Below are 23261 nucleotides of genomic sequence, written 5' to 3' on the forward strand. Positions count from 1 at the left end.
GCCTATGCATTTTGGCAGTCAGCATATTTCCTCCAGGTCAGATGTTTCTTAAATCTTACCAAATCTTACATAACCTCTATGTGTATGTATATGTGTGTCCCCACTTTTGTGAGATGGACCTTTCCCATTTAGACATCACTCTGATCTTATTTGTTGTGACCCAACTCGTTAACCTGTTCCGACCCCGACTGACATCGTCAACGTCTTGTTAACCATCTTCTCAAAGACCTGCTCTCTTGGCACCAGGTGCTCATATGGCCACCCGGACCGAGGCGTTCCCCTGTTGTTAGCTATGGGACTGGGACTTGTAAGGGGGTGAGCTACATATGTTTAAGCTTTTACATGCCTAATCTTTCCTGCACATTTTGTCATTTCAATGATCAAGTCTGACATGGAAATATGGTGTTCAGAAAACCAATACAAATTTAGCAGAAACACATTTTTGCCACCATGAAAATTCCATGACCCGTTTTTTTTTTTTTTTTTCACCCATCGTCCTCATTGTATTGCTGCCACCTAATGGCAGAACTTTCAATTATGCTACTGGTCAAAAAATCTCTTCAAACATCTTCAGAGCATTTCTACAAATCTTTTATTTGGACCTGAACAGCCAACATTCAACAGATAAACCCACACATAACTGGTTTAAGCCTGTTGAGACAAATCTGATAAAAGAATAGATTTAGAAAAAAAGGTTAAACTAAACTGAGGATCTTATGAGTTCAGTAAACGAACATTACTGCTTCTGATTAATCATTTTCATAAAAATGCAAACTTAAAACATACATAATTTTCAACACCTGTGGTGCTCACGTCGTACATTTGACAATCCTGACACAACCGTGAAACAACACTAAAATTAGTGTTGCACACATAAGTGCTCACAGGAAATAGAGTTTGTCAGCAAGGTTAATGGAAGGCTCGGAGTGGAGGGACTGACCAGTGAGGAACGCCAGTTTGTGTGCGTACTTGCACGGTGCAGGCACACGAATGGTGCCAGGCCAGTTCCAGTACATGTGGCACATCTTGAAGGTCAGCCTGTGAAGAATCCCAAAGATAGTGGTCAAAGGTCAAATCAATAGAATGCTGGTACTAGGTGTTGTGATGATGTAATTGCATTTGTCCATTTATAATTTAAATGCGCACTAGGAATATACATCCTTTAAGTACGGTGTTTCTCAAACTTTTTACAGTCCCGTACCCCTTCAGACATTCAATCTCCAGCTACGTACTACGTTTGTAAGCCCCCCCCAAACACACACACACTCACCACAGGTTAATGAGAAGGGTGTGCTTGAGAGGATGCACATAACTCTGCAATGCCTGGCTGAATTTGAGAAAGTCTTAAATCGTTTTCCACACAGTCTGTGCCTGTATTTTGTTTTCATGCTCGTCAGACTGAAAACCCAATCTCACATAAGTATGTCGTGGAATAGGGCATCAAAGTCTTGAGGTGCGTTGTTATGTCGCATTTGACAATGTCTGTCAAACAGAGTTGATTTGCACACAAAAAAAGCTAGTAGCTTGGCTAGCAACAACTGTACTGCTGCTAACATCCTGATCCGAGGTAGACTTAGAAGAGCAACCTGGGTTGCTGTCGCCGGCAGGTGCATCCTCGATTGTAGGCCTTCTACTACAGTGGGGAAAATAAGTATTTGAACCCCTGCCGATTTTGCAAGTTTGGCCACTTGCAAAGAAATGTGTGATCTATAATTGTAATGGTAGGTGTATTTTAACAGTGAGAAATAGAATATCAACAAACAAATCCAGAAAACTGCATTTTATAACATTTATGACTTTATTTGTATTTGATGCAGAAAATAAGTATTTGAACCCCCAAGCAAACAGCAAGAATTCTGGCTCCCAATGACCAGTTATGTGCCCAAGAAGAACACAGATTAGTCCTCATTAGGCCTAACAAGGTACACCTGATCTCAACTGGTGAAGTGTATAAAAGAAACCTGTCCAAAGAATCATACTTCACACCTTCAACCTCACCACCATGGGCAAGACCAAAGAGTTGACCAAGGACGTCAGAGATAAGATTGTAGACCTGCACAAAGCTGGAATGGGTAACAAAACCATCGGCAAGCAGCTTGGTGAGAAGCAGACAACTATTGGTGCGATTATTCGTTAATGGAAGCAACACCAAACAACTCTAGGTCTGGGGCTCCATTGCAAGATATCCCCTCGTGCGGTATCGGTGATCATCCGAAAGGTGCAGAATAACCCCAGAACTACACAGGGGGAGCTTGTGAATGATCTCAAGGCAGCTGGGACCACAGTCACCAAGAAAACCATTGGCAACACACTACGCCGTAATGGTTTGAAGTACTGCAGCACTCGCAAGGTCCCCCTGCTCAAGGAAGCACATGTAGAGGGCCGTCTGAAGTTTGCCAATGAACACTTGAATGATTCTGAGGAGGACTGGGAGACAGGATGTGGTCAGATGAGACCAAAATCAAGCTCCTTGGCATCAACTCGACTTGCCACGTTTGGAGGGGGAAGAATGCTGAATATGACCCTAAGAACACCATCCCCACCGTCGAGCATGGAGGTGGAAACATTATGCTTTGGGGCTGTTTCTCTGCCAAGGGTACAGGACGACTCCACTGCATCGAGGGGACTATGGATGGGGCCATGTAACGTGGAATATTGGGCTTGAACCTCATTCCCTCCCATTGAAAACGCAACCTTAAATATTTGGAGAGAATCTGCAAAGAGGAGTGGACCAAAATCCCTCCTGAGATGTGTGTAAACCTGGTGACCAACTACAAGAAAAGTCTGACATCTGTGCTTGCCAACAAGGGTTATTCCACCAAGTACTAAGTCATGTTTTGCTAGGGGTTCAAATACTTATTTTTTGCATCAAATGCAAATTAAGTCATGAATGTTATAAAATGCAGTTTTCTGGATTTTTTTTGTTGATATTCTGTTTATCACTGTTTAAATACACCTACTATTACAATTATAGATCACACATTTCTTTGCAAGTGGCCAAACTTGCGAAATCGGCAGGGGTTCAAATACTTATTTTCCCCACTGTAGTAGTAGCGGTTGGTCTCTCTCTGGGCCGGGGATTAACTCTTTTTAACCATTTATCCATTTTCGTGCAGCAACCGGAATGAGCTCCCGCTTCAGAGCACAGGGCATCAGTGAGTGGAATTCTGAGGGAGCTAACCGTTGTGCCTATGTTTTGACTAACCTACCTGTAGCTATTTTTGGCAGTGTAATTATTTTGCTGAACAATACAACGTATACATGAGTGTATTTTTGGCATTGCGACTGGGCTATTCAGACTATTTAAGATGTCATGTCTATTTATAGGTCAGTTTGAAAATGTAATGTGCTGTTTCACTTTGAAAATGCAAATCACATTTTTCCCCTGCGTACCCCCTACGTCCCAGTTTGGGAAACACTGCTTTAGTAAGACAACATTGATGTGAGGTATCCAACATCTCTACCTCTACATTCAGGCATTGAATACCTTTGCAAGTGGTCTGGAGTGAGGTTGGCTGTGTTGTACAGAGAGATGTAGTGGGTAGGGAGGCCACAACCTTGGCGAATGCTGTGAGCCATCAGGTAGAAATCCACCCTAGAAACATTAGGGGGAAGAAAATCAGGAAAGAGAAACACCTATTTTGCATAGGGAATAAATTATGGACCGCTATACACTATAGAGCAAAAATAACAGTAAAACACCATAGGGGCTCAGGTTGTGAGCAACGTTGTCCACAGTAGGTGGCAGTGAATAGTGATGAGGGGCTGTAAGTTGCTGCTTCTCAATCTCATGGCAACTTTTGATTGTGAGTCACCATGTGCAACAATGGTATTTATAGATGATGAGACATTAGCATTGCAGCTACTAACACCAGCTCTTTACTGTCACTAGGCAACAGTGCTTGGGGCCAAATAATCCTCCAACTAGGTTTACAAAACACTGCAATGCATATTTTGGTGAAAGTTTCTGATCACATACATCTGGCCAATTATATTCCACACCAAAGTCCCTTGTTTAAGGTTATATATTAATTACAGCAGATATGGCAAAAACAGCAAAGGGATGTTTAAAGTTGGTTGAAATAAATCTGAAAATATATCAATTGGCTTTTAAGCCTGTACAACATGAACTATTTTGCCTTTTGTTGGACATATGTTGGCAGCTAACAGAAGTGACACTGCTCATTTAAAAATATTTCTTGAACCTGTCTTGGTAAAGATAGCTCCTGCCAAGGAACCAAACAATTGATAAGCTGGTCTAAATTATATCCATGACAAGTAAGTCATGGGTTGTTGGCCTTAAAAGTGGTACAACTGTGATTCTTTACTAGTTCAAAGGGAACAACAGTACTCATGTATATGCAACTCATTGTCTTGACTGTGTATTAATAAAAATGAATCGGTAATGCCAAAAATAGATCTGTTTCTGCAATACCGCCTCATCAGGTCGAAAAAATTAGGAACTCACAAGTCTCTGTTGGTGACTGTGTGATCCAGGACTGTACCAGGAGGAGGTGCCCCAACACGGTCGCCCGAGAAGGAGTACAGGGTGGTGCTGACTCGCTTCTGAACCACAATGAAGACCAGCTTGGGCTCATAGTCTTGATATGTCTCAAAGCACTTGAGAATCTGTGGGATCTCAAACAGCTCCACAGTCTTCAGCTGACCCTCGGAGACACCATCCCGATAGATCACAATCTTCTCTGGGAAGCTGCGGTTTTGCTGTTTATAGAAAAAGAGAAACAAAAAAATACCAAGAGATTACACAAATCATTACCCTAAACGCATGAGATGGATGAGATACTTTCAATCTCTTTCAAGATTTTCCAAGATTTTCCACCCACAGTGAGAAGGACAGCACCTTTTGATGTTCGATAATTGCAGGTCACAGATCACAGAGATTAGTCATAAGTATTGTTGAATGTAAACTCACCTCATGATATTTTTGCAGGGCTCCCAGCAGGCATGATCTGAACCCACTGATGATCTCTTCATTTGGCATCTGGAAGATCACTCGTGAATACCATCTGGTCAGTGTGCTGGAAAGAGATAGTCCAGAGCGGATAGTGGATGAACCAAACGGCCGTTTTTGCCATTAGACTGCTCAAAAGTTCCACAATAATGATTTTTTTCATACCTGTTCAGACTGGCCACAAATCCCATGACAGACCGGTATTTCTTGCTGGTGTCGTGATGAACATCGACTCCAATCACCATAAGCTGTTTCTAGAAAATGTGCAATAATAATGATAGTATCAGAAATGCTTTTATGTTTGAATACTCACAAAACATCTGCGCAGTTATATGTTTATAAATTCATCTACATCTGACATCTACATAGCCAGTGCTCAATTTTGTAATATCCTCTTATTCTATGGATGATGACCATTTTTTTTGTTTGTTTTCTTTTATAAGTCTGTTAACAAATGCTTACCAATGGGACATTAACAGACCACAGCTCTCCTCCCAGCTTGGCGTTCATCTGGAGTAGGATTTTTTGAGCGATACTCCTCAGTTTTTGAGGCTGCGAGATGGTTCGCACATTGATGGCCTTTTATAAATAAAGGAACGGAATGCTGTTACTTTCAAACTTAAAATAGGTTCACTGTAGTGTGAAATTAATTCTGCAGTCTTATTTTGTTTTATTTGTCAAATTTGGTATTGCTGAAAAAGATAACCTCTACTATGTTTTCCTATTTCAGTTATCCCTTGGATTATAGTCTAGAGGTGAGCAGCTGAAGAGAGTCTGGTGATGTCTTCTACTACTTTCTCTTTTGATTACTAGACGACACGTCCATTTGAAATGCAACACAATGCCAACATTTTCAATGAGGTTAGAAAAGATACTGCATTTCAATTGATTTCATCAGTGATGTCGCTAACGACCCGGGGGTGTGGCTCCCTACTGGGCTCAGAAGGTTTGATTAAATAAGTCTAGACTGCTTGGTTTGCGTTGATGTGATCTCAATGTCACTGACGAGAACTATCTATTAATCTAATCACTTTCAACACAATGAATAACTTCTACCTATATAATAATTAGTGACTACACCATTAACACAAACTCAATCCAATGGTTCAATCTAAGACCACAACTAGCTAAATTAATATTGGTTCAACATTGAGTACAACAATGTGTTGCCATATGACTACTGCACCTGAGAGGGCACTGGGCTCTGCACACAGCACAGTTTCTTGATGGCACTGTAGAGGTCATCCTTGTTGCCCGTTATAATGCAAATCACCAGCTGTATATTAGGCTGAATGCAAAATATGGGAACATAAAATAAGCGACCATGAAAAAAATAAATAAAAGACTTCTGGCCAGAGCCTAATCAAACAACATATCCATTACTTTCATCAAAACACTGATAATACATAAACCTTTCAAAACTATGTACAGGTACAGCTGATGTGTGTACAGACAGTACTCATTCGCTTACATCACTGGTGAGTTGGGAGTGGATGCTTTTGATGTACGTGTCAGTGCGGTCATCCCTGAGCTCCACGTGCGTGGGCCGGGACAGCCTGAGGCCTATAGGCCCTGCCACCTTCCCAAAGGCGTTTACCAGCTCTTCAACCTGACTAGCAGCGCGCCGCGGGTAGAAGATGGCCCAGCAGTTCAGGGGAACCTGACAGTCATTGACACAGAGATGTGGAAGTACAAAAAAATTAAAGAGAGGCAAAAAAACGAATAAAAGTGAAGGGGCATTCATTCATTTCATACAGAAGAATCGTCACAAGCCAAGTATGCTACAGTGAATTGGCAAATGTAATCAAACAAAATGAGTTTAACTTTTGAAGCAGAACAAGGCATAATCAAAAGGTAAACCATCAAAAAAAAAATTACGAGTCCCCATTCTGTTCCATTTGTCCACCATAGATAGTGAAAAATTCTGGATTGAAAAAATAATTGAAGTAAAAGTAAAACTGATCCACTGGTTCACCATTCATGGGGATGTCAATGTTTACCCAATTTCCAGGCTTACCCACCTACATTTTGGAAATTGCCCTTACACCCATGGACCAATGGTAGCTTAGCTCTTTGTTAAACAAGCAAATACATTGTTTGAGGAAGTTAACTCAACTGACAGAAAGTCGGTTAAGATCAATTACATGACTTTGTACTTACACAGCTGATAGAGGCCTCTCTGACCACCTCTCTGGACCAGCTAGCATCAGCGGACGGTACAAAGGAGGCCCTCTGCAGACAGATGGTCTCTTGGGGCAGAGTCCTCGCTTGAGTCTTACAGAGACATGAAAGTCAAAATTGATACTTATATTTAGATTTTTTTTCCTGAATAGCTGCCCTACAGTTACTATGCTGCATCCTACTGAAGCTTTAGTCAATACTTGACCTTTTAGTGAAGAAAACTGTTTCCCCAATTACACAAAATTACAAGAGTTTCCACTGACACATGTTCTAGGTCTTTACCCTCCTTCTTGAATATGAATGATCACACTTTCATACTTCAGACCAGACACCTGACACAAACCCCACAGCTGAGAAATGATTTTCCATTACAAAAGGAATTGTAGTAGACAAGGGCCCAATAGATGAGTGTTCACTCTAACCATGAGGATGTCAGTAGTGATCTCCAGGCCCCAGCGGGCCAGCTCCGTCTGGGCTTCTGGAATGGTGTTCATCTTCATGAGCAGCTGCTTGAGGGACTGGGTGTGCTGCTCACCACCCACATTAATGTGCTGCGTCAGGTCCTGATCAACAGTGCAATAACACATAGATGAATAATACAAAAAAATTAAAGAGAGGCAAAAAAACGAATAAAAGTGAAGGGGTAAGGGTGTGAAAAACAAGGAAGAGACAGTACGTTTGTACTGCTGCTGCTCCACTGATAGCAGGCTAAAGTGCTGAGCAAAAATGTTAACCTTCATGACATGAAAATCCTTCCTCATCTTGTCTGGAATTCCAGTCATGAAGGCCAACTCCGGCAACAGAAGGATCTCTCCTGTTATAACCTGTAGGAAGCACATTTAACAAGGCTCAACACCCTTCACAGTATTTCAGAAATAAATTGCACTACTCAGTGCAATTTATCATAAACACCCTGTTCATTGATACTAAGGTTTCACCTACAGTATAATCTTCAGCCACCGAGTGGCACTGTTTCTACAGATAACGGAATAAACCTGTTCTATCTAAATGGTTGCCAAAAGTCCACATGTCCTGCAGGTGTTTGAGCAAACTAAAAACAGTGTGTTGCATGATTGAACAAATCAGTTAAATCTGCTTGACTCGAGAAGTGAGATAATTACTCAAGTCAGATGGTGGACTAGCTCCTGCTGAACGCATAAGCCTTCGAGGCAGAGCTGACCATCAGGGATTCACATGGTCATAGACAGGCTATCCAAGAAGCATTTGTTTACGACGCTAATGCAATCTTGCGTAAACAATGTAAGTGAACTGCGTCAGGCAGAAGACATTTCTGGAAATCCATGACCTTTCCCTGTGGCTTTGACCTCTCTTTTGGGCGATTCACAAGGAGAGGCTGGTCTTGTTCTTTGATGGTAATGCCGTAGTTTTTGCTATATAAAACCAAAACAGAATGGAGAAAAAAAAAAGTTGTTACTTTTGAGAGTTGACTCAGAAAAGAATAAAACAGCATTGCACTGGCCACACTACAGCAGATTCACCTGTAGTAGTCCTTGAAAGTGGTCTGGGTACCATCCTCCAGGGTGAAGGTGTCTCTTGGGGACTTTGACCACTCAATGTCATCAATGCGATAGGTGCGGTTGTTGTAGCGGGTGATGATGATGCTGCCGACGAGCTCTTTGGTGCACTCCTCCTGGAAACTCTCTCTGCTCTGCTGGTGGATGGCATGCCTTGAATAGAACAGTAGTAACATTAATTATCTTATTCTCTCAAGCAGATACGTTTAGCCAAGGCGACATCTAGTGCAAGGAGATTTCCCGGCCCATCCCTAAAATGCATGTCAGAAACTATCCACTGATGAGTTTGCCTTCCATCCATCCCTGAATCCTGACTGTTGCATTTTCAAGCACAAATACAAGTAAAATACTCCTGCTGTCAAGCCCCTCCTTGGGTTCAGTGTCAGGGCAACCAAACCAAAGCAATTTCACCAACCAAAGCAATTATCAATTGGTTGAACTTACATGACATCCAGAACAGAGTCATTCCGCAGCACTTTGTGGGTCACGTCCACAGACAGATACAGGCCTCCGTCAGTGTGTTTGATGCAGGTGGCATATCCAGGCCACACCTGAAGTCTACAACAAAACACAACCCTGGGTCAACTCCAGCTTAAGCTCAACTCGTGTTAAACTGAAATGTGAGATAAAAAAATATTACATACCTATGCTTTCCAAGAATAACAGCAACGGTGGGGTCATAATGATTTCGCCCGACCAATTTCAATCCCAAGATTTTCATTACCCTTCACACAAAAAAAAGGTATCATGACTGAACTCACCGACTGCACGGATTTCAAAGCAAAACCATATTTGACTTGACCTTTTTCAGAATGGGCTTTTTAAGAGTCATAGAAAACAGACATCTTAATTCTGCTTTGCTTTTTGTGATACAGCTGAGACCACTCAGAAAGAGAGCATGTTTTTGGCTCGAGGCAATCAAGAGTGCACAATGCACTCAACTTCACTTGGAGAACAAAGAGAAGATTAGCCAGCTGCAGACAGCAATAGGGTGGATTCGGAGTCACACACCCCGCTGAGGTTCTCCGAAACGCTGTCTGAGGGGTTTGGTGGGGGGGGGGGGGGGGCGGCGGGTGCTCATCTTCAGTGAAGAATAAAACTAAGATCTGTGTCTGCGAATTCTGCCTTACCTCCTCAGCACAACATTGTAGAAGGGGAGACAAAGATCAGAGTTAGGGGGAATGATCTTGGTCATCTGGATCTTAATCTTGATCTCTTGGTTGTCTGTCTTTCTCTCACTTTGCAGGTGCACCACCTGCAGAGGATACGTAGAATTACCGGGGAGGCAAAAAAGATCGAGGTAATGTCAAGGTGAAAACTTCTCCTTTGGGTGAAAAACACATTAAAACCCACAATGGAGTTGTGTAATACTGAGACAATTCCAACCTCGTTGAGGCGAAGGGGGAGATAGAGGATTGATCCATCAAATGCAATCACATCCCCAGTAGTGGAGCGGTGTTCTTTCATCATGCCGAATCTCATTCCAATGGATTCAACATTTGGGCTGTAGAATATGGTATAGATTTTTATACAGCTCCATTTTGAGTATTTCAATTTATGGTTGAACAAATCTGAAGAACTGATGTAATGCTAACTGAATCAAGGAAAAACAAAACGCAAACTCACGTGAAGGTTACATGATACTGGTACACGGCTTCATTCTTGCACCGAATTGGGATGTGATTCGAACCAACAGTTAGAGGATTACCCTTAGTTCCGACCTTCAGCAGTGGCTCTCTGTGCAATGACAGAAGACTCGTCTAAAAGTGTGAACCAATTTTTCACAACCGTGTCTAGAGCGAATGTCCTTTGTTAGGAGAGGGCACCTACCGTGTGGCCTCCATCTGTAAAGGTCCTTTTGGTGGAGAAGCCTCCGTTGGCACTGGGGGTTCTTTGGGTGGCGATGCAGTCATGGGGGGGCTGAGGCCGGCAGCGATGGCCGCTGGGCCGGGGGGGAGCATGAACGGCAAAGTGGACCCTCTCCCGATTCCCACAACAGGAATGGTTGCTCTGCCTGCTCCGAGCCCTCGCCCCAGCCAGCTAAAACATTTTTACAAACATTTTACACACGTTTTAGTTTTACACACACACACACACACACACACACACACACACACACACACATCCACAAATAATTAATAATAGTATTTTACACTTCTTCATTAAAACTCTAGTGCTATCTTTAAACTTCTGTGCTCTAAATTTGGGATGTTCACATTCCGAAAAAAAAACTCCCCTACCCTTATAATACCCATATCCACCACAGTTGATGAAAGCATTACAAATACACGTTTTGTTCTGGTCAATAATCCTGTGCTGTGGAAGCTAGATTATTTTTCATACATGAACAAAGTTTGAGAGCAAAGCATCATATCAGTACAGATCACATTTATGAGCCTGGTGAAATTGTCAGTGGACAAATTATACAGAGGACAACTGAAAAACAACCGTATATATCATGGGATGTGGGGAATGCTTTTCTTTTCTCTTGGTAGAATTCACAGTGTATTGTGCCCAGTGTACTTATGTGATGCTCTTACGCAAGGAAATGTTTTGCATGAATAAACTGCATAAAAAAAAAGAAAGGAAAGAAAAATAATTACAATAGAAGAAAATATTAATATGATGAATGGAAGCTGATGAGATGGTGATCATTCTTTTCGGAGTCCATTCTGATTTGATATCAAAATAAGTAATTACGAAAAGAGAACATTACCAAATCTTAATTTAGGATGAACTATACGCGCTAATGAGGAAGACAAATGAAACATGCCTTAACTGACAGGGTTTAAGCACCTCTTTTTTGACACAACAACATATCCTGACAGATAGGCATTTTAATATTTAATAGATGCCACCTAGGTGGGAGAAAACCACAAAAAAAACTATCTGTGTGGTCCTTAGTTTGTGTAGCGTAGGATACACCAATTCATAATTTACTTCTTCATTATGGGATACTAGAAATGCATACCTACCTTCCTACCAAAATGGTGTCGCAATGACACATTACATTACACCAAAAAATTGTTTTCATTTTCCATAATGACTCATTAACTGCATAGGCAGGGAAGGGGCACTGTCATGGTAAAAAGTGACCGGGTGCCAAAAAGAGCCCGGGTGATGTAATATTGGCTTTCGAACGACTCTTGAGTGACAGTTGCTATACCAACGCTAGCATTACGTAACCCGGACACTACGTAACCCGGGCACTTTTTGGTCAGTCTCAAGAGTCGTTCGACAGCCATCAGCTACCTGTTAGTCACTTAATATTGTGTCTAAAACTATTAAGTATTCCGTTTGAACTACACCTGCCGGTATCCTGTACATCAACATTTGCAGTCAATACTACTTTTTGAATCGCCATATATTGTGGCTAAACACATTTTTACCCGGTAAATAAAGTGTTCCATTTTAGCCGTTTACATCATCATTTGCATTTCAATTGAAATTGTTTAGAGTAGAAATTCGTTTTTATAAAAAGGAGAAAATATACTGATATACGGTGCTTGTTTATCTACCGTTTTATCAAGCCAGCCAGTTAATTTGCTAACATCTTAAATAATATACGGTGCTTGTTCATCTACCTTTTTAGCAGGCCAGCCAGTTAATTTGCTAACATCTTAAATAATATACAGTGCGTGTTCATCTACCTTTTTAGCAAGCCAACCAGTTCATTTGCTAACATCTTAAATAATTTAAGATCTACCATTATTTGTTGATATAGGCCTATTTAGAAAGACTTGGGAGAGTTCATAGTAGCTTGCTAGCTATACACTAAGCAAAATAATGTGCCCCAGCTAACAGAGGAATTGCTAATCGCTAACGAGATGCTAGCGGCGAAACTGGTTGAAATGTACTTACTTTGACACTATAACAAACTCGTGAGTCAACAACTTTCCTCACACAGTCAAACATCAAGCACATGGTTGTTTTGCTTGGTTTATTGCAGGTAAAATACAGGCAAGCTGGTCTCAGGTAGCGAAGTATAATGCGAGATGCTCTGGGGTAAATCGCGTTATTGAGGTAGTCTGACTTCCAAAAAGAGCCCGGGTGACGTAATGCTAACGTTGGTATAGCAACTGTCACTCAAGAGTCGTTCGAAAGCCAATATTACATCACCCGGGCTCTTTTTGGCACCCGGTCACTTTTTACCATGACAGCACCACTGTTGGAACCTTACTAAGGCCAAATTAGCCTTTGTCTCAGGAAACACCATTTGACTACTAGTCTTTCAGTTAGTGCAGTTACTGTTGTTGAACTTCTGTGAGTATATCAGTGTACCTGCCACCACGTCCCATCAGCTCATTCGGTAGTCCATCTCCCCTGGAACCGATGGCGCCGCCTACACCCACTTGGGGTTTCACAGGTTCTACTCCGAAATCTCCTCCTGCACCTCTGCTCACTAGAGACACAACAATTTGGAATGGGAGGGCGGTGTCTTTCAACTTTAAGCAGCCATGACTACTACATCCATCACTACATCCTACAAAGTGACACTTTAGACAGTTTGCTCTGTAAGTGGACAATCATTCGGTTTTTAAGCAAATGCCAATACTCAAAGAGAAATGCCAACGGTACCTACAAGTCAATTATTTGGCATTTCACCAAAAACCTTTGATAACAGAACAAACTCATCTCATTAAAATCTAAGACTGTCCATTCACAATTGGTTCTACTCACCCCCAGGCATAATCCCTCTTCCCCAGGTGGTCCTGGAAGACTCAATGCCCATGCCTCTGAACATGGACACCAGGGAGGAGCCTGGAGTTGTCATTGCGACCTTCAGTCAATTACCATTTGTGATATTAGTCAGGACCAGTGGGATATTCAGCTAATGAATTACATGAATGATTTATTACAATAATGAGGCAATCTTTAAAATGTACCTGATCCTGGCTTTTCTTGGCCACTTCCTCTTCTTCTGCTTGTAGTGATGGCATGCCTTGAGGCAAGTCTGGTTTAGTGGGCTGACCCAGGGGAGGTGGCGTCACACTAGATTCCATGGGAAGGAGTGCCCCTCTGCCAAGCCCTACTGATGGTTGAACTGCTGACAGAAAAAGCCCTCGAGCACGACCAAACCCTCCATCATCTGAGGGCAAAGGCAGGCCTCTTGCAAGCCCAACAGAGGGTTCAATGTCTGGGTAAGCCAAACCTCTGCCAAACTCACCACCTGGTACATTAGCCAAGAGCTCGAAGCCCCTGCCTCTCCCAAAACTTGCATTCCCCAATGGCAGTAACAAACTGCGACCACGTCCAATGAGAGCTTCATCTGGCGTGCAGATTGCACCTGGGGCTCCAGGAAATTGTGGTTTATTCGGATCCATGTCTTCCAGTAATGTTTACTGCTGACCACACCTGCAGAGAAAGATAATGTTAAACCTGCACATAACGTAAGTTCACAAAAAAAGAAAACTGGATGTAATGAATTGTACAGTACGTAATTAGTTCTGTTAATAAGTCTATTAGTTCTACATACCAGTTTATTGTCGCACACGAGAGCTAAGTTAGCTAGCTATTGCAGCAGAGAATTTCTAATAGGGGACTCAGAGACGGGCTCTGGAGGTAACTTCAAAACCTGGAACATTTTTATTTCCAGACATACTTCTCAACATTCCAGGCTCATATAATAGACAAACACATCAACTACCCATATATAAATGAACAGTCTAATTACCATCACAAGTAATTTAAGATTTCCTTTGCATATTACTTAGCTGACTTTTTAGTTAGCTAATTAGCTGCTTCACATGTTCAACACACACAGCTGGCTAGGTATGCCGCCTTCCATGAAATGAACATGCTAGTTAGACATCTTATATATCCTAGCTACGATGTTATACAAATTGGGAAACACGACGTCTGTATTGCTATCTAGGATACATTTAATGGCACAATTTCAAAATATTAGAATATGGTGTTTCTAATGCCAACATGCAGTTTAACTTTCCTAAACAGTTGGAAGAGAAACGCACGTGTCAGTAGTCAACTGATGTGCGGTCAGGTGCACTCAATTATTTGCCGAATATGTCAGTGAAAATAGGTCTCACAGTCAATTTAAAATAGGCAGCAAGGTACACTGTATTTTCCATATGTCAAATTCAGGACACAAACTGACAAGGTACATTCATAACTGAACACTTACACCACCTTGTCGCTCTGTTTCATGCACCAACGCCTGTTACACACCTATGAAGACCCGAAATCTGATAAACATGCTCAGCAACAATCAGACTGCTGTCAGTTAAACGCCCAGGAAAATGCTATTGGTTCACACAAAAATGTGTCTCCAATGTACAGATAGCGGAATAATTAAGGATTTCTTGTCATCTTTAACGTTAAACGTTTATGAAAGAATATATTCATTTCTACAACATTTAAGTAAATTATTATTATTATTTAAACAATGTTGATATATTGCTTAGGCCTACAGTTTTTTTTTAAGCACACCACACATGACATAGTGTATTGTTAAATTACAAAAGTATTTAGATAACCCTATCTTTTTTATCTATATATAATGTATCAGTTTTACCACTGACTCAAAAATCTTGGCATCCAGTGTACACATCAGACAGCATAGGAGACTGGAGATTTATGACTACAGTTACATTCTCCTTCTTTGGCACTGCTAGACTATATCTCAGCTCAGTTTTTGCCAAGACGCAGTTTGGAAATCAGTAGAGAAGAGCTCTTTAGACTAGATGTGCCTAACAGTCAAACAACAAAACCTGTGAGTTTGGTGTTGACTTGACACACAAACAGGAAGCACTTTAATGTGAAAAACGCCTACAACTATAGACTAATGTGATGGAGGGTTGAGAAAGACATTGTAAGACATAAGGGTAAAGCTGTGGAAGGAAGTCACATAGTCCATTCCTGAAAGAAATTATATTATGGCCCATCTCCCTTCTTGATAACTTTGATTTACCAATTATCACTGTGCTGTGCTCCTGGCGCTATGAGCTGATCCAAAAATCACTATAATTTGTATCCTTTCTTATTAGCTACAGGCATACTATTGGAACGTTTCAAACAAAAATGTTTCAATCAGACCGCAATTAATCCAATGAATGTGGACAGTAAACCAACATAATTTAACCCGTGAATAACTGAAAAAATTCACCAAGCGATTTGTGTTTCCATGTGCCCCAGAAGACAAAACAAAGGGATTAACACATTTGTAATAAGTCACACTATTTATTATAATGTATTTTAGTAATGTCAGGACTCAGCATAAATCCTGTGTGAATGTTACTTGTTGCAAACTCTGTATTACTAGAGCCTTTAACAATGAAACACTAGCTATGGCCACAGTAAGTCACAAATTGCAGGTTTTTTTAAATCATTTTCACACTTGTCTCAATACCATTTCCACTTTTTCAAAATCATTTTCACACTTGTCTCAATACCATTTCCACTTTTTCAAAATCATTTTCACACTTGTCTCAATACCATTTCCACTTTTTCAAAACACTTAACACATTAACCATATCAGTAGACTATGTGAACTAAATTGTGGATACTTTTGCATTGCTTTGATACAAAATGCATTCAATTACCACGTTTTTCTGAAATTCATGGATACCTATCTCAGTCAATGTTCAAAAAAGCAACTACAACACTATCCAAAGTGACTTACAATCAGGTCAGTTACTTGTTAGACACCAACACTGACCATTGTACCACTGACACCATTTATCATACATGGTAAATTTACCACACTCAAAAGTGGCATCTACAGTACTGTGACAGGCCAAACAACAGATCAAAAAAGTTTGTTCTTGGTGTCATGACAACTGCTAGCCTTGAAATATTTGTGGATTATGGGGAATTTTAGGTTTGAATAAGATGTGCTAAAGATTCAAGGCAAAGGAGAATGTTGCAGTCCTGTAAACGTAAAGTTCATAAAAATTCCATGCTAAATTCAGAGGACACAAGAATCAGCAGGACACTTCTAGTGGTAGACTCATGTGTTGCTGTTTCACTTACTGTACTGGGAATTAAACACGTCAGCACACTTTTCTTAGTACTATGGTATTCCACAGCAAATTTAGCACAGGGCTGTCTTGAAGCATATAGCTGAATTTTATATTTTACTGCATTTGTTTTGTACTACAATATGAACTGTAATATGTCATATGTTTTTCTTTTCTTTTGCAATGCAACACTAAACTATGCACAAATAGAGGGTACAGCCACACATAACATATGCATTTAGCAATGCTTCAAGTTATTTGTGTTTTCTAGTTCATTGTACATTGAGTGATAACGTGGTTTAATGGGAGAGAGCATATGCTATAGTTATGGCAGCTTGAGTCACTTTTGGGTCAAGTATGAAGTGTTTTGGTGGTTGTAGTGCATTTTCCACCAAAGGTTAGCTGATGTGCTCAAGTGTGTGTTGGTAAAGCCCACCATGTGAAATGTACATGGTATCAAGTGTAAAAAATGACTGTTAAAAACTGTGGTTTGTGTTATATTTGCATGATTCACGCTGAGTAATGAGGGAGTGAAACAGATCAAATGAGCAGAATGATGACAGCTATCGGGCCTGTGGCCCCACTCTTCACATGATTCCTGCTTTATGCTGAAGATTACAATGAGGGTAGGAAATAAAAAGTGTTAGACAGGTTAAATATGATAGGATATGCTATATAATAGGATAGGAACTTGAAGTTGCCTTCCGCCACCAGTCTCTAAACCGACACTTTGCCCCATTTCGCAGTACTGTACATGCGTTGTGTCCACTTTTCTACCTCTCTTGCACAAAAGAAATTGCATTGTCACTGCTATTATCTGACAAAGAGACATTTTAAAACCAGATTATGTCTCCACATGTAGCGACACTGGTCAAGCTAGTTTTTAAACCATACAGAATGTTTTAATGAGCCAACACCCAAACACAACATGCGGATTCTGTTTCCCCCCACCCCCTTACTGAAATTCTGCGGAGTTGAGAGGACATCCTACAAGGCTCCAACAATTAATTGAATGCGTTTAGCATCCATAGCCCATAATTCTCTCCAGCTGATCTTGCTTTTCTCCACATTGCCAGTTCATCCATTGTCTATGCTTTACTTGAGAAGCTCCTGCTACTTGTCTAGTTTCCTCTTATTGCTCGCAAACAAAGATGTTTACCATCTGTCTCCTCTCCAGCAACATAGCCTTCCCCATGTTTTCCAACTGTAACATAACCCAAACCCTGCTCTTCCACTCTGTACCTGCCCAATAATATCCCTAATATCCCTGTTTTCACCACTGGAGCAGTGTTCTTGCCTTAGGCTGTGCCAACGCTGGAGCCTTAGACCAGAGGCGTCAAACTCATTTTCACCCTGGGCCACATCAGCATTATGGTTGCCCTCAAAGGGCCGGTTGTCACTGTAAGACCAGAGGTGTCAAACTAATTTTTGGCCACATCAGCATTATGGTTGCCCTCAAAGGGCCGGTTGTAACTGTAAGACTGTAGAAATGTAACTACTCCCTAACATATAGTTAAATAACTGTTTCTGAATTTAATTATTGTTCATTCAAGTGTAAAAAATATTGTACATGCATTTATATAAATGTAAAAAATATATATGTAAGCACATTTCTCTGTTATTATAACATAAATTATTTTGATTTAGGGTTAAGAAACCTGCATTACTCTATCAAAGATCAAATTTTTAAAGTGAATAACAAAGACAAATATGAAACAGAAGTTATTACATTAACTTTGTTCAACGCTTTTTTGTCTATGGTACATCAAATAATTGTGAGCTGTTAAGAACATGTGTGACAGATGTGGCATTTTACAAAAACAAATGGCTGCAGACAGCCTTGCAGAGGACATACAACCAACTAATGAAAGGTTTTGATTAGAGTAAACATTTGGCTGTATGAACACATACACCTGTAAACACACTGATTACATTGTCTGTGCTTTCATCAACAGCTAATGAAAAAGCCACATAACTGCTCGCCTCTTCGGCTAGTTGTGTTGTTAGATTGCCTGCTAGTTACCTTAACAAGGTCTGCAATAGTGTTTCTTGACGAACTGACATTTTTTAAAGTCTGTATCTGGTCGGGGCACACCTGCTCACATACCTTTAGCATGCACTGCTTCAAAAATGCACCCTCTGAAAAAACACTTGGAAGATGGGGCGATTTCTTCATCTACAACCAAACTAGTTTTCACAGCTGCATCATTTTTGGCTGCAGCTTTTGTAAAAAAAAATATTCTGCTGCGATTGCAGTCTGCCTTTTAATTCTTGGACAATTTTAGGTTTTTCTTGAAGGTTAAATTTAGCATACTTGGCTAAGTGTTTTGTTGGCAAAATGACGTCGTAAATTGTATTCCTTCATCACCAGCACTGCCTCAACACAGAAGACACACCAGTTTTTTCCCTTGAAGCCCAAACATGTATTCCCATCTTTTATTAAATTGCATTCCCTCTTTATAAATGTTTTTCTTCTTGGACATTTTGGGATTACTTGTCGATCTTTTTCAACTCAATCACTTGTTGGAAAACCACTTTAGTTAAACGTCAATATGGAAACACTGCTTGCTAGCGGCAGGAGGCCGTCATTTCGCGGTTGAAAAAATCGACCTGCATTGTGAGAGAGAAGCTCTCGCGGGTAACATAAACACAAATTTCTCCACCTCTGAAATAGCAACTTCATACACAGTCAAAGGCCACCTTATGAGTGGCAAAAGCTTAAACTGCAAGCACCACAGTTTCAAAAATGTATACGTGTGTATGGGCAGCATGTAGCCTACATCAAGCACATATAGTGTGTACATCCAGATAGGACTGCCCAGTGGCGTTTCTACATTAGGGGCACGTGGGCACTGCCCCACCAGATCAAGATGCCGCTGTGGTGCAGAAAGCTCAATACATCTGTGCTTTGTGGCAAAATATATCTTACTTTATTAAATATGCAAAGTAGTGATTCAATTGTGAATGTGTGTGTGTGTGTGTGTGTGTGTGTGTGTGTGTGTGTGAATAAACTAGACTCACAAGCATTATAGTGCTGTTTTGGAGTAATTTGATTCGTGTGTGTTTCTGTGTGTGTGCTTGCTCTGTGAAATGCTGCTCTCTGCTGTCCCTCTGCTCTGTGGGGCAGCGCGGCAATCCTAAGACCATTGCTATGGAGACAACGTGTGAGCGTGATTTGACACATCCCAAAGTTTACATTGGGTGAAGGGACAGTCTTAATTGTGCCCCTTGAATTCTGCCTAGCAACAGGTGTCCGTAGCCTGCAAAAAAAACCTGTACCCTGACCCCGTGACCAAGAAAAAATAAATAAGACAGATCTACGCCAGTCTACTGCTAGTTTTCTACTATTTTGGAAGTTTTTTTAATTTAGCCTACAATGAATAATATAGACCAACTTCCTTTTCAAGTGATCTGCATCGGTGAGTCAAACCTTTTTTTTAAGTTGACGTTTGCTTGGACATTTACAGTGCGCCAATCACTGTAAACTGGATTGGCGAATTCACATTTGAGCTGATGTGTTGCTTTGGACATGTTTTGGACAGTGCGCCGTTCACTATATAAGCTGCATTGGTTGAGCTTTTTTTTCTTTTCTTTTTTTGGAGCTGATGGATGTGTGACAAGACTTTTATGGACAAACTATAATGAGATAACCCCTGTGTTTCAAATTGCAGCCTGAAATAATTTCTGTATATAAGCCAACATGTTATGTATCAATAAAATCTGCAAGGGCATCAACTTTTTACAAAGTTTTGTTCATTTGGCAGCATGATTTGTTGCAGTTATTTGTTTCAGTTATGCTATTCGCTGCATGTTGCATGCGTAGTATAAGTTGATATTCACATCATAAGAGTTAATGAGTTCTGCTACTTTGCTTTTATGATGGTGACATGACGTCATACAAAATTGCCCCTCTAGAAATTTCAGGCTAAAATCGCCACTGGGACTGCCACTTGCCAGTTTGACGTTGGGGATGAATGCCTGTAACCACGACCATCAGAAAGGATATGGGCTAATCTGCAGTGACAAACATCAATACCGATCAGTCCATCAAGTTGGACAGAGGGTAATGACCAGTGAGAACTGCTGATGCCGGCACACACTGAGGAATGACAGCTGCAGTGTGCTGGGAAGTGTGGTCATCAGAACCCTGAGGGTAACACAGCACGGCTGTTCCACAGACAAGGTTCCCAGGTTCATGCAACCTGGTTACTCCCCCATCTGTTTCCACATAAAATGTGGACACATTTGACTGGGAAACTGCTGAAATGGTCAATAAGTAACTATCAATTAGCCAGGAAACTAATGTTTTTTTATTTTTATTATTTTACAAAGCTAAAAAGCAGTAACGAGATCAACACGGGGAGAAGGATATTCAAATTTCTGTTAAACTCCTCTGACAAATAGATGTCTCGAAGTCTGAGGCCAAATCCTTTGCACAGCTTCACAGCCTGAAAGATTGATCACGACGAGAATAGTGGTTGAGAAGTGCGATACAAAAATTGAGCGCCTGGCATTTGGAGTCCGTCCCCCCCCCCCACCAAGTTTTTATTTCCATAGTCCAAACTAGAATTTTTTTCACACAGACAATATGACAAGTCCTATGTCATTTAACGTCGTAATGCGTGGAAAGCGGGGTTTTCCTTTTTTAATTTAGGCTGCTCAAACAGTAGCCTACCGCGTGATGTTCTTCTGCCTTTCCCTTTTTGCACGGTGCTCCGGACGTCACCACCACCGAAGCGAAGCTATCACAAGAATGAAGCATTGTCTCTCTCTTTACTCTCATTACTCACTGCACAGCACGGGAGAGTGATCTTATACTTCAGTGTGTTTTTACCCAAAGCTGCAGAAACTCTTTTTTGTACAGGAAAGTCGAGAACGGATTTTTTTTTTTACAAAGATGCCAGAGTGAACCATGCGCTCCAGAGGGACGCATAGTTGGCGAGGTGTCCCTTTCAACACCACTGGAGGTTCGGTGCCGTGATGTTCAATTTTTCAGGTGTAGATCTCACTTTTAAAAGCAGGGAGAATGATTCAGAAGTTCTCAGCAACACCGTACACCCAAGCTACAACGCTGCCACGACGGGAAACCTCTCCACCATGCAGAACAAATCGTGCGGAGAGCAATTACTTGATTTTGACACCGCGGAGAAAATATTCATTGGGACAATGTTAGCTATGATCACCGCGGTTACTGTGATGGGAAACACTCTAGTGGTGATTGCCGTGTGTGTAGTGAAGAAACTGCGCCAGCCGTCAAACTATCTTTTGGTATCTCTGGCGGTAGCGGACCTCTCAGTGGCACTGGTAGTTATGCCCTTTGTTATAGTAACAGACCTTACAGGAGGCAAGTGGCTTTTTGGCGAGGTGTTTTGCAACATTTTTATCGGAATGGATGTTATGTGTTGTACGGCTTCTATAATGACTTTGTGTGTGATCAGCGTGGACAGGTGAGTTTGACTTCATCATGTATTACCTTTCAGTGATCTGCTAATGTGTAGCCCCCATGTGAAAATAATGGCATAGGATACAGGAATATGACTTTGTACGGAAGATGAATAGTCTTAAGGACTTGGAATGATGATCGAGGGAAATGTAATTGTTTTATTAATTTACATTACATAATTTACAAAGCAACTTCAGTGATATGAGAGACTTTTGGGAGTGAGCAATGAACACTATAAGCTTTCACAGTGTGTACAGTGCTAAATGACTAAAACTGCATTAGATGTGAAGTTATGCAGTTGCTATGCAGTTAGTTACACTGCTCCCCCTGATGAGGTTCACACAGCCTGCTTCCCACCATTTGTAATCATACATTAATACTTACCGGTTAAAAGATAAAGTGACTGCATAAGATACAAAAGATGTAAAAGGCTACTATTTTAACAATGCAAAATTAAGTCTTCAGAGGGACCCTTTTTTTGGAAACCTCTATTGACATATCTGCTGGTAAATGTAGCTGAAAATTACCATCTTTGTTGGGGTGAAGAATACATGTGGGCCTGGCCTAAATAATAATTCACCAATATTGACTTTAGTGCGACTGCTCTGATAACCTTCCCGATTTCAAGGGTAGGAAGACACAATGTTAAATGTTTTTGCCAACAAAGCTGAATGAAATAAATTCAAGTGATCAATCAGAGTGTTCTCTTCAGTCGCCTCAATGAAGACAGACCCTGATAGTGGGAAACCATGATCAGATTATCTTTCCTCCTGTCTTCCTCATAATGCCTCATTAGTGGAATTTATTCAGCACTAAACTGATGGAGGCGCCCTCAAAGTCAGACTGATGTGAATCGCCTTGAACACTCTGAATACGATTTAATACGAACATTTGGTAGAGTTTGACTCTGAAATTCACAGCATTTAAATGTGGCAGTTCGATAACAGCTGTCAACCCTCCCCAAGAGTCATAAACATTAATGGAAAAGGATCCTTTTTATTCTGGATCTGTCATTCTTCCCCTTAACACACACACACACACACACACGCACACATTAACAGTGAAATTAATTCATAATAAATTAGTTCTTAATTTGACATCCTTTTTATTGTATCTTACAACTCGTGCAACTTTCAACTCGGCACAATCATACA

The 23261-nt window shown here is 40.9% G+C and overlaps 2 protein-coding genes across 6 annotated transcripts in view; one reads left to right on the plus strand and one right to left on the minus strand.

Moving 5' to 3' along the window:
• On the minus strand, positions 1–14931 carry piwil2 (piwi-like RNA-mediated gene silencing 2). Of its 4 annotated transcripts, none has more exons than XM_031570367.2 (23): positions 14836–14928; positions 13575–14043; positions 13369–13468; positions 12970–13090; positions 10519–10728; positions 10315–10425; positions 10075–10192; positions 9819–9943; positions 9333–9413; positions 9133–9246; positions 8653–8841; positions 8460–8544; positions 7888–7977; positions 7576–7716; positions 7133–7246; positions 6444–6632; positions 6159–6260; positions 5435–5551; positions 5138–5226; positions 4934–5039; positions 4469–4722; positions 3488–3595; positions 1–1038 (listed from the first exon to the last, which is right to left on the minus strand). In XM_031570367.2, exons 2-23 carry the CDS (start codon positions 14010–14012, stop codon positions 882–884), a joined length of 3159 nt encoding a protein of 1052 aa, XP_031426227.1. In that variant the 5' UTR covers positions 14013–14043; positions 14836–14928; the 3' UTR covers positions 1–881. The 4 variants fall into 4 exon arrangements, with proteins under 4 accessions (XP_031426227.1, XP_031426228.1, XP_031426229.1 ...); XM_031570368.2 differs by lacking the exon at positions 14836–14928 and adding an exon at positions 14363–14468; XM_031570369.2 differs by lacking the exon at positions 14836–14928 and adding an exon at positions 14165–14260.
• Positions 13728–23261, plus strand: part of htr7c (5-hydroxytryptamine (serotonin) receptor 7c) — an 18844-nt gene continuing 9310 nt past the window's right edge. The window contains exon 1 of one of the 2 annotated variants that reach the window (XM_042708235.1): positions 13728–13829. In XM_042708235.1, coding sequence (XP_042564169.1) covers positions 13822–13829 — 8 coding nt within the window. In that variant the 5' untranslated portion in view covers positions 13728–13821. Of the gene's footprint in view, positions 13830–13956; positions 14079–23261 lie in introns of those variants that run through there. The other variant, XM_042708234.1, reaches the window with a different exon arrangement.

Source organism: Clupea harengus, chromosome 7 (genome assembly GCF_900700415.2).
Source record: "Clupea harengus chromosome 7, Ch_v2.0.2, whole genome shotgun sequence".
Lineage (NCBI taxonomy): Eukaryota > Metazoa > Chordata > Actinopteri > Clupeiformes > Clupeidae > Clupea > Clupea harengus.

Coding starts and splice junctions, on each gene's coding strand:
- piwil2 (XM_031570367.2), bottom strand. CDS start 14,012: ATGGATCCGAATAAACCACAATTTCCTGGAGCCCCAGGTGCAATCTGC. Junction 9,414..9,818: donor TACAATGTTGTGCTGAGGAG/GTAAGGCAGAAT, acceptor TTTTGTGTGAAG/GGTAATGAAAATCTTGGGAT. Junction 7,247..7,575: donor TCACTACTGACATCCTCATG/GTTAGAGTGAAC, acceptor TGTCTCTGTAAG/ACTCAAGCGAGGACTCTGCC.